Source organism: Scyliorhinus canicula, chromosome 6, assembly GCF_902713615.1.
Source record: "Scyliorhinus canicula chromosome 6, sScyCan1.1, whole genome shotgun sequence".
In the NCBI taxonomy this organism is placed as follows: Eukaryota; Metazoa; Chordata; class Chondrichthyes; order Carcharhiniformes; family Scyliorhinidae; genus Scyliorhinus; species Scyliorhinus canicula.
The window spans coordinates 159,017,508-159,031,956 of record NC_052151.1 but is presented as its reverse complement, the minus strand read 5'-3'; the positions used below and the strand labels follow the sequence as shown (position 1 = coordinate 159,031,956).

The 14,449-nt window shown below is 41.7% G+C and overlaps 1 protein-coding gene across 3 annotated transcripts in view; it reads right to left on the bottom strand.

The window, feature by feature from the left end:
* LOC119967608 (peroxidasin homolog) overlaps positions 1-14,449 on the bottom strand; it is a 285,117-nt gene that overhangs the window by 107,423 nt on the left and 163,245 nt on the right. For 2 of the 3 annotated variants that reach the window (XM_038800359.1, XM_038800361.1), the window contains exon 4: positions 5,425-5,496. The exons of the other annotated variant lie outside the window; for it this stretch is intronic. In XM_038800359.1, the coding sequence (XP_038656287.1) occupies positions 5,425-5,496 (72 nt within the window). The remainder of the gene's footprint in view (positions 1-5,424; positions 5,497-14,449) is intronic. 3 annotated transcript variants of the gene reach the window in all.

Here is a 14,449-nt window from a genome sequence, read left to right as displayed (position 1 = left end):
GAGGGTGGGTCCGATCAAGGACAGTAGCGGGAGATTGTGTATTGAGTCTGAAGAGATAGGAGCGGTATTGAACAAATACTTTTCTTCAGTATTTACGAATGAGAGGGGCCATATTGTTGGAGAGGACAGTGTGAAACAGACTGGTAAGCTCGAGGAGATACTTATTAGGAAGGAAGATGTGTGGGGCATTTTGAAAAACTTGAGGATAGACAAGTCCCCCGGGACTGACAGGATATATCCAAGGATTCTATGGGAAGCAAGAGATGAAATTGCAGAGCCGTTGGCAATGATCTTTTTGTGGGGATGTAAACACTCAGGACAGTGGTGGAAGAAATCCAACCGGCCTAACCCTCCCAGTACAGGTTAAGCTTAGAGCAGCCAGGCCTAGGAACAAAGCAGAGATAACGTCTAGAAACATAGCTCAGGATTGGACTGGGAGTAGTTAAAGGTGAGTGAAGCTTAATCACTTTTCTACTAATGTCCCTTCATCCCTTTTGCAAGGGCTAGCAGCTTACAGATTGGTATGAGAACTACAAGCTAAAATGTTCGGTCTCATCCAAAAGAGATGTGACAGCAAAGCCACTTGTTGAAATAAACCACCACTGACTCATGGTAATTACTGTGGAGCACCCTTAACTAGTTTCTACTTGCCACAGCAAGTGGCTACACAGCAACAAATTATCATGGAACATCAGCATATTCTGCCAGCAAAGCAAGCTGCATTGATTGTATTAACCTCCACTACTAAAGGTGAATCATTCGCTCTTTTTGTTAGTCTGTATGTATTATAAAACAGCTATTGCTTCCTTCAGCAGCACCTTCCAAACTCGTGACTGCTACCAACGAGAAAAAGGACAAGAGGTTCACGGGTACACCGCCGCCTGCAGGTTCCCCTCCAAGCTACACATCATCCAGACTTGGAACTATGTCGCTGTTCCTTCACTGGGTCAAACTCTAGAACTTACACCACTTTGGCTGTAGTGGTTGAAGAACAGGGCTCACGACCAACTTCTCAAGGACAATTAGGGATGGGTATAAAAATTGCTGGCCTAGCCAGCAATGCCCACCCACATCCATGAATGAATAAAAAGGGTCCCATTCATGGAATCCCTTTCAACAGTTTTAAATCCCCCAAGTACTTCATCCCTTCTAAAACAATCATTTGCAAACAAAACATCTCAAAAACAGCAAATCTTTAAAGAATTTGCCAGGACTGTCAATCAAACTGTGAACTTGACACCAACCACTGCTGTGATAATGGCAATCAGCCATGCATTAATAATGATATAATGATAGCATGATAGCACTAAAAAACAATTGAAGCAATTTTTCCCCACTCTCAGGCACAGGCAGACAGTTTTTCTTTCAGTTTTTAAAGGGTAGATCATTTAAATAACTTGAAAGTTGACAGTTCTACAAATGGTAGCGTCCGTCAAGAGCATTTGTAACCTCTCTAAAGATTTGTAACCCCCAACCTGCAGAAAAGGTACCTTGCTACAGAGAAAACTTTTTTTTCTGAAGTTCAAATGGCCCAGCTGAGGTTAGGTTCCCCACCTGTAGGAGCCCCCTCCTTATGTGCAAATGGGATATATCGGAAATTGGGGTGGAGATTCCAGGTGGAGAACCCTCCATTTTAAAGGTCCTCAAGAGTCTCCACAACTTTGCAAAGATCTGCCCCACATCACTAAATCAATACGGTATAATGGACATTCCCCAGAACTTCATCAAGGAAAGAAGCAAATAACAAAATAAATTGCTGCATATAAAGTACCAGATTGCTTACAGAACCGCCAGATTTAACCCATTAGATAAGCCTTCTGATTTTTGGAAATTACTGGATTAAACTGATTCAATCATCTAACAAAATAATGGGCCAAAACTCTCATGTCACTAAAGCGCAGTTCTGTTTTGACATGTTGCCACTTTCTCCTTTGACTCAAGAAGTTCTTTACTTGTGGCCATAGCATGAGCCTCCTCTGAAGCGTGTATCGGGTGACTGAAGTTCCATGGGGAAGTAGACTCTGAGGATGTAGCTAATGAAACATGTGTCATGTTTTTGGCATGACACTTTATGAAGGCAGCTGTCTGCAATTTATTCAAGTTTTTCAAACATTGGCTCCCTCTAAACTTGTCTTATCATGAAAATGTTGTGTTTGTTTTTTGACTTGATCAAGTAGAGATCTTCTCGCAGCCAATATGATCCAAAATCAACAAATAAAATGCACCTCCAATCAGAAGACTCGTCAAGAATGGGGTTGTTTAACTACTCAAAAAAGGTTCTGAAACTCTCTTGTAAAACGGCTTCCTTCTGGCAATGACAATAAGAGAATGGATTGACATCATCTCGGTAACATCCCAACTGTCCCAATTTCCAATTCATTCTGCATCCAAGAACTGTGTTCTAAGCCAACATTAAGTATTAACTATCCAAATGCTAAACAACTGACTGAACTTTATTGATAGTCAACTGTTAAGCTCTGAGAAAACATGCATTACATATTATGAACACTTATGTCTGAAAGATTAATCACTCAATCAACATGCCCATGTGCTTTAATGTTCCCTAAATTCTAACCCTATTATCTACACTTCCATATCGCTATATATTTACTTAACCATGGACATTTGAGTTATTTGCCAGCTATTTTTAAATTTCAAATAAGCATTTTAGTTAGACTTGACACTCATTCATAAATGGTGAATGAATTGAGCTAGTCGTAATATATCAGTAACAATTGAGTAATAATGGTGGGACTGTTTCTCAAAATTGTGGATAGGATAACGATTGAAGAACATTGTACATACAGTACTGCTAACCTTGATGATTCTATCTGTATCCATGCTTCCTACTTCCTGTTCTTGCTTGATTTGAAGCCAAATACTGCACTAATTATGTATTTTCTAACAAACCTGACAAAATCAAAATTGTAATGTATTTGCAATCATTGTGAAACTGCTCGCGCCAAACTACTGAGGGAGGCAAACATAACAGTTACATCAGGTGTATGGCAGTCGGTGATGCCCCTGAACCACCTTCCCAACTCAAGATGCCAAGGGGTGCACATCTAAATAGCACAGATACAGCATGCACATCCCATGTGGAAGCTCCTATGCCTGACGCAGTTTGGGGAAGTTTTAACTTTTTAAAAGTTGCCATTGGTTCAGGAGTCCAAGTTCCTTCCCTTCAGGGAGGTCCAGATGTCTCATCTCTCTGGGTAGACATGATTTGATACCTGCGCCATTTCCTACTGAGGCCAGGAAAACAGGAGTGCTCAGCAGGTCATGTCAGGGGACAACAGCGTTTCTGCCCCAGAGAAGATCCTTTGAAAATTGAGTGAACGCCATAACCCCATTTATCCTGACCCCACTCCATTTATTATTCCTTCGGTTTCACTACTACCAGAGTTCAATAAGAATATACTGAAAGATCCACAGATTTAGAAGCTTGCAGTCTGATGGTGTATTTATCTTTCACCATGTGTCAGTTTGTTTAACTTGCTGGATGGTACACACTGTGCCAACAACAACAATGAAGTGATTGCACAAGTTCAAGATCACGTGTGCCCAACTACTTCCAAGTTAAGTTCATACCTTGGACCCGTGGCGAGAGTCTTTCCCTGCTGTCAGAGAGCGTCTAGACGGGGCAGCCAAGCAAAAAAAAACAGCAGGTCCATTTAAAACTCAGTGTGCTTTTGGCCAGAACAAAATAATAACTATTTACATCTCCTGCCAGTGGCAATTTGCCTCCAGCTGGCAAAGAGGAAAACACTTCTGAGGTTTTTCTTCACACCACAGCAAGAACACGATTATAATGCAATGCTGTCACCCAAATTAGACTGCATGAAGCAGCACCTTTCTGATAGGTATACAGCACGCATTTCAGTATCATCGTCACGATTACTCAGTAATTGCGATAATGTAGAATGTAGCCAAAGTTTTACACATATATTAGATTTTATATGCAAAAAATCCAAGTACTTGGTTGAGATGCCCATTCAGCTGAGATGCAACAGAATTTAGCGATAATGAACACTAAGGAGCAGGCAGTAGGCCTAAACTGAAGTTGCAATTAACTTCAGATCAAAAGTTACCCCCAGTGGTCAAACAGCATCCCATTATGTATAAACCTATGAAAGGGACACACATTATTTATTATTCATGCGTGTTTATACATGCTGGGCTTTTTTAATGCCCCCTTTTGTAGAGGAGACTGGTGTTAAAAGTCGTCTAGATTTATCTGGTGCATTGAGATGTAAAACGAGCAATTAATTATTCTTTCCCACTGTCTTTGTGAGATCAGTTATGCCAGCTTTAATGTACACCAAAGTCTCCAGCAACGAATACTAATATCCTTCTGCACATTATTCTCTCTCTTTATGGTTCACAACAAATATTAAAATTATTGTAAGTGCATCTTTTATACAATGACTCTAAGGTGTGAAAGCATACCTAATATTTGTGGCACTAGGTAGTTAGAATAGATATATGCAGGTATCCTCAATCAAAGCCAAGTATGATCACAAATAAACAATAAGCAAACCGCTTAATTGGAACTTTGTAAATGTCTGCCAAAAACTTCAAGTTGAAGTTTTAAAATATATTATTTGGTATAATATAAATTTAATATAATATGCATTAAAATATAGTATTTTATGCAAACAGAAGAAACATGATGAATCAAAGAATATGTCACTTAACTGTTATAAGGTGATTTTAATCAAAAACCAAAAGAGTTAATTTCAAATTGACTTTTTCTAATATAATGCAGCAATACAAAAGTTACAGACGAAAGAACCCAGAAAAATGGTATGATGTGTTAGTTGCTTGAAAAATGTAACTACTTGGTAAGTTATAGAAATAATTTAAACAAAATGTCAAGATTTCAGCATTATAAATGCAGATCATATAATGAAGGATTGCAAGTTGAGTGCGTGCAACATTACACATATATTAGATTTTATATGCAAAAAATCCAAGTACTTGGTTGAGATGCTAACTAAACTTTTGGCATGCTTGCTTTCTAGAAACTGATTTATATTCTGCTGGTTCCTCCACTTTAATGCAGAATAAAGTCTAGAGTCAACTGAAGATCCCAAATTTCTGATAGATGCTCAGTATATGAACATTTCAAAGTACTCTTTACTCATTAGCATACATTTATCAAAATAAAATCGATAACACAAGGACTATGCTGCTGAACATACTCATAAGTACTAGATGCCCAAATCTGACAACACCAAAGCCTAAACCTATCTTATCCACTTTCAGTGGTGTTGTACAAATGTGCCATGCAAAGCATGCAATTGCTGTCAATACAACTGGCTGAAGAAACTTCGCTGGTAAACGGAAAAAAGCCAAGCACAAGATACTGGAAAGGTAAAGACAATAAAATGGCAATGGAACACGAATAGCAAAGGCACTTACAGTTGTTCTAGAGAGACAAGTCCCTTAAATGCTTGCCTGTCAAGTGATTGGATTTCATTCTTGTACAAATAGCTGAAACAAGAAATAATCAGTAGTATTAGTGACTGGCCACCTACAGCACTAAACAGGCATTTTGGCCATCTGATCAGATGTTGTCTGTTGGTGTGTATGCAAAGATAAATGTTTTTAACAGCCATTCAAACAGGTGCTGACATTTATACAGAAACACTAACCTCTAAAGGAAATTCAATTCAGTTTAGACAGTGGCCACCTAATATGTTAAAGGACCGACCACTGAGACAAAAAGAAAAAACTGCAAATTCTGAAATCTTAAAATAAATACATGAAATCCAGGAAAAACGCAGGCCAGTCAGCATCTATGATGAAAAGCATAAATATTAGAACAGGGAGTAGGCCATACAGACCATCCTGCCTGTTCTGCCATTCAATACCATGGCTAAGCTTCTACATCAATCTAATATTCCTGGTCCTATCACTTGATTTTTATAGTGCCCAGAAATATATGAATCTGAGCCTTGAAAATACTCATCAGATGGGCATCCAGAAATTCACAACCCTTGTGAAGAAATTTCTCTTAATTTCAATTCTAAATGATCAAATCCTTATCCTGAGATGCCCCTAGTTCCAGACTTTCCATCCAGGGAAAATATTCTGAATCTACCCTGTCAAGTCCTCAAAAATGTTAGGCATTTCAGAGAGATGGCCTCTCACTTTTCTAAACTCCAGGGTATATGGGCTAATTTCCCACCATCTCGATAGCCCTCTCAACCCAGGAATCAATCGAGTGAATGCTTGCTGCTCCCATCCTCCTAAGCATATGCTTCCTCAGGTAAAGTGACCAAAACTGACCACAGTGCACCAGATATACTCCCAACAATGCCTTGCACAATTTCAGCAATACTTCCTTATTCTTACACACCAACTTTATTCTTACATGCCAACTTGCTTTAATAAAGGCCAGCATAATATTGTTGCTTTTCTAATTGCTTGTTGTATCGGCAAGTTAACTTTGTGCTTTGTGATTAGTGTACAATACTCAAATCCCTCTGAATACAAGCATTTTTTAGGTCCTGACATTAAAAACACGAGTTAAAATAATTCAGGTGTGCACCAGTGGATATTTTGAGCATTTTATGTTTTAATTTCAGATCAATGAAGTAATGAATTTTTTTTAAAGAGTGTTTTTCCACTTAATCTGATAGCATGACTATACTAAATCTTTGACCAAGACATGCCTATGAGGTTTATAGCATCTAACATAAAAAAGATGCTCGAAGTGCATTACACAGCAGTTAATAGAGCAGGCCTTACCATCTTTATTGTACTTTTGTAAACACCAGCAAAGCAGAAAGGGGAAAAAACACTTTGCTCCAGTATGGCTTACTCTGCAATTATCTAGGCCACAACTGATATAATAAAGTGAAACAGGGAAATACAATATCAGAAATGGAAAAAAATTAGGACAGTATAGACTGGATTTTCACCAAGATGGGTTAACTTGGGAGCCCTTTAAAAATGGCGGGTAGGTCCCGATTCCAGAAATCGCATTCCCAATCCTGATCCATGCAATTTTCAGAAGTGCCTTCCTGTCAGAAGCCCATATTTGGCACTCCCAATCTGGCCAGCTCAATCGGAGATAGGTGTCTCATACTCTTCTGCAATTTTCACTGAGATTAGCCAGGTTTTTAAAAGAGTCATGGTTCACGGCCGCTTAAGAAGTCATGGACCCTAGTCTGCATGAGGGAACCTTTTAAAAGTTAAGTTCAAAAGTTCCCCTCATGCACTCTATGCCATGCTCTTGCACCTCCATGCCCATTGACCCATTGCACACTTTCTACAGTCAATGTTCACCAGTGTAAAGTGGTAAGTATAAAATAAGTTTTGAATAAATGTAATCCTTTGATAATTTTCACCTAAGCTTGAAAAAAGTATGAAGTACAAGCTAATGAAAGTGTCAATCATCTAGGCCCTTTGAAGTTTCAAAAATCACGAACATTTGAAACCACTTTCTCACATCAACAAAAATTCTGAAATTGGTCACCAAGATCAGAGGAAGCTGTCTATCAGCCCCGCTAAGAAGATCTCGCCTTGGAGGGCACTTTCTCCTGAGGCGGGTGGGCCTAACCTGGAATCTTCCTCACTCCCCTTACCCACCTTCAGAATTAAAATCTAGGCCCATTTTCTGTGCAGAACATCAAAATAAAGGTTGGGAGAGGGGATAGGGTCTTCATTCGGATTATCAGATCAGGATGTAGGCTTCACTGGTTAGACCCAAACCTAATTGCCCTGGAGACGGTGGTGGTTAGGTGACTTTTTGAATTGCTGCAATCTCTGTAATGTAGGCACGCCCACAGTGCTGTGAATGAGGGAGTTCCAGAATTTTGATCCAGCAAAAGTGAAGGACCGATGCTATATTTCCAAGTCAGGATGGTAAGTGTCTTGGGGGGGAACTTCCAGTTCATGGTGTTCCCATGTCCTTCAGGTGCCCTTGTCCTTCTAGGTACTAGAAGTCATGGGTTTGGAAGGTACTGTCTAAGAAGCCTTGGTGAGTTCCTGCAGTGCATCTTGTAGATGATACACACTGCTGCCACTGTTCGTTGATGGTGGAGAGATGGAGGGAGTGAATGCTTGTGAAAGGGGTTCCAGACAAGCAGGCTGTTTTGTCCTGGATTGTGTTGAGCTTCTTGAGTGTTGTTGGGAGCTTTACGCAGCCAAGCAAGTGCAGAGTATTCTATCATATTCCTGGCTTGTGCCTTATAAACGATGGACATGCTTTGGAGAGTTAGGAGATGAATTACAAGCTTCTGACCTGCTCTTGTAGCCACAGTATTTATATGGCTAGTCCAGCTCAGTTTCTGGTCAATGGTAACCCCCAGGGTTTTGATAGTGGGCGATTCAGTGATGGTAACGCCATTGAATGTCAAGGATGATGGTTAGATTCTCTCTTGTTGGAGATGGTGTTGTGACAATGGAGAAAAACCCTGGAATTATACAAAGAAATTTTGGACTTAAAAAACCCCGAAGTTGTATATATTTAGAAATGGACACGGACAACGGAATGTACAACTAGTTAATTTCAGGAATGGCTGCAGGGGGTTTCTCGAAGGAACGATGGAACCACTCTCTGTGCTTCCAGACAGGTGCTTGTAAAACCATCCAAAGACCAATTACCAACTCCGGGCAGGGCAAGAGACGTAATGGCCCTCGCACCTCCAAGACCCTGGGTTTAACGGCCCAGGCAGGTTCATAGATTCTGCTCCTCTTGGAATACACATATCTGGGGTTTAAAAGCCTGCTTGCTGTCAGCTTGTTCTGCCTGTCGGGTCAGTGTGTGCATGTGCTGTGAGAAAAGCAGCTGACGTTTGCCACACTAAAGAGAGTACAATAATCAAGGCAGAGCCTCTGCAAAGATAACCAGCTTTTGCAGGAACATGTAAAACTCTCTTTCGGTGAAAGTTGATAAGCCACCAGAAGGATTGCAGCTGGAAAAGAACTGAAATCTCTACCAAACGACCGAACCAAAGGACACCTGAATTGAAGAATCAACTGTTCACCAGCAGAAGCCAACCATACTGAAAACAATTGGAACATTTACACTGCATCATCATCTACGCCTTGCAACTCAAGGTCCATTCTGTATAGTGTTTTAAATATATTTACTTACTATTACTTTATGTGCATGTGTTTTATCATTCCTCCTTACCTTTAGTAGATAATAAACTTATTCCATCTTAACTCAAGAGAGCCTGGTTGAATTAGCTCAATATTAAACATAACTATTGGGTCTAGAAAAGGTATCCAAGGGAATCCATAGATTGAGTCCATTCAGCCCATCGAATCTGCACCGACCCTCCGAAGGCGCACTCTACCTAGGCCCACTTCCCTGCCCTATTCCTGTAACCCCACACATTGATCACGGCCAATCCATCAACACTAACAGCAAAGGTTTGATTCCCATTCCCGCTGGTGTAGACTTTGTTTTACTTGATTGAAACATGCAAGATCCTGAGGGGTTCTGACAGGATGGATGAGGAGAGGATGTTTCCTATTGTGGGAGAATCTAGAACTAGGGATCACCCTTTAAAAATATGGGGTCACCCATTTAAGGGGCTTTTCACAGTAACTTCATTGAAGCCTACTTGTGACAATAAGTGATTATTATTATTAGATGAGGCAAACTTTTTTCTCTGAGGGCTGTTAATCTTTGGAGCTCTCTTCCATAAAAATTGTGGAAGCAGAGTCTTTGAATTAGTTTTAAGGCAGAGATAGGCAGATTCTTGGCGAGCAAGAGGATGATAGGTTATCGGGAGTAGGCAGGATGCAGTTTTGAGGTTATTAACATACAGCTATGATTTTATTAAATGGCGATCAGGTTTGGGGGGCTAAATGGCCTAGTCCTTCACCTTGTTTGTATGTTAATTTGGAGTGTAAAAATCAGGTATGAAAAACGTAAGTCAGGACTAACATACCTGAAACAAAATAAAATTTGTTAGGAACATGATCCGTCCAAGCTGCCGAGAATGAAAGGTGCCAAGTTCTTGTTCCTTCCCCCTCTCACTTTTCCACCATCACTTCTCCTACTCCCTCTTATCTTACTGAATCTCTACCCTTCAGCTTTACTCTCTTATCCCTGCAATAGTGATGCTTTCAATCTCCCTATGCTCCCACTCTTCATCCCGGAGCTTTCTTTCATGCCCCCCCCCCCTTTCACTCCTACCTGGCTTTTTGCTTCCCGCAAAGCTTAACCTCTATTCCTTTTTTGTAATTAACACCACAGCTCAGATAGGATGAATGTTAGAGGCTTGGAGCAAATAGATCAGGGCATCAACATTAATAGTCACTGTTTTGATAGTAAACATGCAGATATTGCTGAAGGTAGTATTATCCAAGCGCTCTTGCTGGTTTATCTTCGGTGGAGGAAGAGAACGATCCTTGTAGTTTGTTGGGCTATTTGAAAAGCATCTGGGGGAATGACTTGTCAAGCTCAATAGCCATTTCATTTTTTAACAGCTATTTTCAGCAATTCAGTTACTCTTTGACTGTCAATACAAGTCTTCAAAACTATATCAGTGCTTCAGCTTGCAGCACAGTTACAGATGAGCAAGACAAGTTTTATTAATCAAAGATGCTCACCTCAAAAACAACCGTACTACATGAAACAACCAATGTTCTGGTGGGAAATTTAATTGCTCGTGTATGCCTCCTTCAGATATGGGTTTGTGCTCGGACAGGACAGAATTCTCCTATCTGGGGACTAAGTCCTGCAGTGGGAGCAGGAATGTGGGGCTTTCGTGCTACGGAGGCCAGAGGGATAACACGCCAAATATTCTGACCTTGATCTCATTAATTATGCAACTGGGTGTTTTGCGTCAAATCCCATGGCATGGCTGATCAGATGGCACATAGTCCACCATTCAATCCAGGTGTCATATTGAAACGGCACCCAGCATCACTGACCCACTTTTGAAGAAAGCAGGTGGGCCCCTGAAAATCAAGCTAGATCTCCAGGAGCACTCGGAGGCCTGAACATAGACCTCTTCAGAAAGAGATCGGATCCCCAGCAACATGGAGGTTGGAAGGTGGACCCCTCCAGGTCAGCTAATCTGGAAGGACCGCCTGTGGATGCTCCCCCCAACCACTGCTATGGTGTTCTAGGGTTGAGTTGCCTCAATCCTGAACTCCAGAGGCAACCCCAGGCAATATTCAGTTGGGTCCCGGCATTTGTGCGTCAACTTGTTCCAAACATGTTTTTGACCAGCGTGGTTTCCTGCTGGCGCCGTGGAGCCTGGGTGGTCAGACCTTCATCTGAATCCTATTAGTAAGTTGCAAATGAGTTTCATGTTGACCTCCAGCAGGTTTCCAGATCTGTCACAGTAGGGACCAGCAGAAGATCCCACTGTAAGTTCACAATAGAGTGAAAACAAATTTTTGGCCTCCCGCTGAATTCTCCTCCCCACCCGCCATGGAACTTGTAGGCTGCAATTTGGGAAAATTCCTCCTAATATCTATTTTGCCCCTAATGTGGAGCTTCTAGGTTGGGTGACATTTGGAAGAAAACTGAACATTGCTGAGAGGCACCATAAGGTGGAATGCACAATTAAATGAGAGATTAGCTATGCTAATGTTAACAGACACGTGCATCTATTGACTGGGAGAACTTAGAGTGGTGGGTGAAAGTTGGACAAGACATTGGGTACCTGGATATACTGAGCAGCAAATCAACCATGTGAAGCAGCAATAAGCAAAGAAATCTGGATGTTAGATTCAGTGCAGAGGAGGACAATGATTAATGAGCCCAGAACAATACTTCCAGACATCCCAAGGCAGCAGAACAAAGGAAAACAAAAATGTGAAAGGAAAGTCCAGGATAAATGCCAAGTTTTATTTCTTACACTGTACGATCAACAGCTGGAATTGGGTGCCAGGAAGGGTATTCAAGGCCAGGACAATGCTATCCTTTAATAAAAATATGTTGCATTAGGATCCATAAGATTGTTATTCTGTAGAAGGAAACCCATCAGGACAGAGGTTTAGTTTAATACAAACACATCTTGCGACCATCTGCATTTTACAATAACAGTGAGGATTTCAAGCTACATTTCACATCAAAATCCACATCTTCTCCACAAAAAACAAAATCTGGCATAATATGCAAAGGGTTGGAACTATATTAACTTGATTAGACCAGTTAGCGGGTGGGATTTGACGCTGGCGATAGTAGCAAACCAGGCTATGCTTTAGAACACACCAATTTTTCTCACTCCAGTCCACCACAAGGTTATTTGCATTCCATGCCAGGGAAATCTTATCCAGAAGCACAATTTAGCTGTCATATTGTTTGCTGATAACAGGCACCCTACCACACTGCCTCCTCGATTAACCACATTGCTGCGGCTGCTGCCTCCAACTTTACACCCAAAGTGAAGAACTGAATCAGTTAAAACTTCCTCCAGCTTGGTGTTGTCAAAACTGAAGCAATTCTCTTTGGAATCTTCTTATATATACTTGCCTTCAAGTCTTAACTCATCTCCCCATATTTTTCCCCCTTTGGTTTAAGCCACATACATGGAACTTTGACTACTGCTGACGCTCTTCCACATATCCAATCAGGCACTGCAACTACTGCTTTCATTCCTGCAACATTTTCCAACAGCACCTCTATCTGACTTCCCCTACTCCATGGCTTTCTCACCTTTTAGCTGAACAACTTTTTCTGGCCTTCTAATAACAATAATAATCTTTATTAGTGTCACAAGTAGGCTTGCATTAACACGGCAATGAAGTTAAAAACGCCACACTCCAGCGCCTGTTCGGGTACACTGAGGGATTGTCCAATTCCGTACTGTCCAATTCACCTAACAGCATGTCTTTCAGGACTTGTGGGAGGAAACTGAAGCGCCCGGAGGAAACCAACACAGACACGGGGAGAACGTGCAGCCTCCGCACAGACAGTGACCCAAGCCGGGAATCGAACCCAGGTCTCTGGCGGTGCTCTCCCTTCAACCATTCACAATATGCTTAGCAGCCAGAATGTCACAGCCAAAGGTCTGCATTGTTAACACCCCTGATAGTCGTGAAGCTCAACTGGCTTGCTGCCAAGGAATTCTTTTCAAATGACTGTCCTCACTTATAACCCTCTCCACAGCCTTGCTCCCCCTTATCTCCATGATTTTCTCCAGCACACATCATCCTTTTCTTGAATACTAACCCAATTGTTCTCTGCACTACCATGCATAGCTGCTCCTTTGGCCACCCTTCCCCCATTCTGTCCAATGGCATCCATTATCATTTATGGGTTGAATTACATTGGGTGCTGTTGTATCCGCAGTGTGGGAAGGACAAATTACATGGGGTGCTGTTTTCCTGTAGTGTGTGTTGTGTTGTGAGGGAGGGGAGGAGCGCACTCACCCAAGGACATTTCAGCAGCCCAGCAGTCATTTAATAGCCAACTGACCATCAGAGTCAGGAGGTTCCACCTCAGTGAACTGCTGGCTAATCAGAGGTCAGCGGTTCTCCATGTGTACTGGCAGCACCAGCAAGAGCAGTGGCTACTGCTGGTACTGCATGTGGGTGACAAGGAGGCAACCTGCTATGGATCAGAACTCTTGTCAGTTGTATGGGATTGGGAGGGAGGGGGGGGGGGGGGGGGGGGGGGGGGGCATGGCTTCACAGGATGTGTGGGGCGGACAATCTGCGCTGAGTGAGGGGCCTCCAATGAGCAAGTTGGTGTGAGCCTCTCCTGCTGGAAGCTAAATGTCATTGGCGGCAGGTTGAAGCCCTTAAATGGGGTTGAATTGCCCACCATGAGCCTCCATTGACTCACTTGCAGGAAGGCCACCCGACACCATCCCTGCTGCAGATATAATTGCGGTGCAGGTAGTAGGCAGGGTACCTGTTGGATTTAACATGACCCCGACCTTCAAACCTGCTGGCAGGAATGTGCTAAACCCAATTCCATGCCTTTCCTCCTGCCATTTGGTCTTCTAAAGCACAGGTGACTTTTGAGAAAGCAGCAACAAAGACAGGCGGCTGGGGCAGGGATAATGCCAAAATGAAGAAATTCTTTCAGATAATCAAAGAGATAGAGAGAGCAACAAAAATAAGAAATAAAGTTTTGAGTGGTTAAGAGAAGGGCGTGAATTGACACAGTAACAGTAATAGATTGAGGGAGGTTGTGAAGGAGACTGAATGACTTAATTTGAAGCAAGCAATAAAACAGAGATAATAATAACCAAGCAAGGGTAAAAATATGAGCAGAGTTAAAACATTTATGATGAGAGCTTATTCACTGCTTGATTTGGAACAAGAGATAAATAGTAACCCAACTGGGCGAAAAGCATCATTTGGGTCAGCAGAGACAGATCAGTAAGTTACTGACATGCACAGAAAAACTAATTCATATTGGGGAATTAACAGTATATTGATCCATTGACTTGGGGAGGAAAATCATTTTAAATGCAGTTTGAAGGTTGGACAAAATTAGAGCACAATAGTGCTTCAGCTA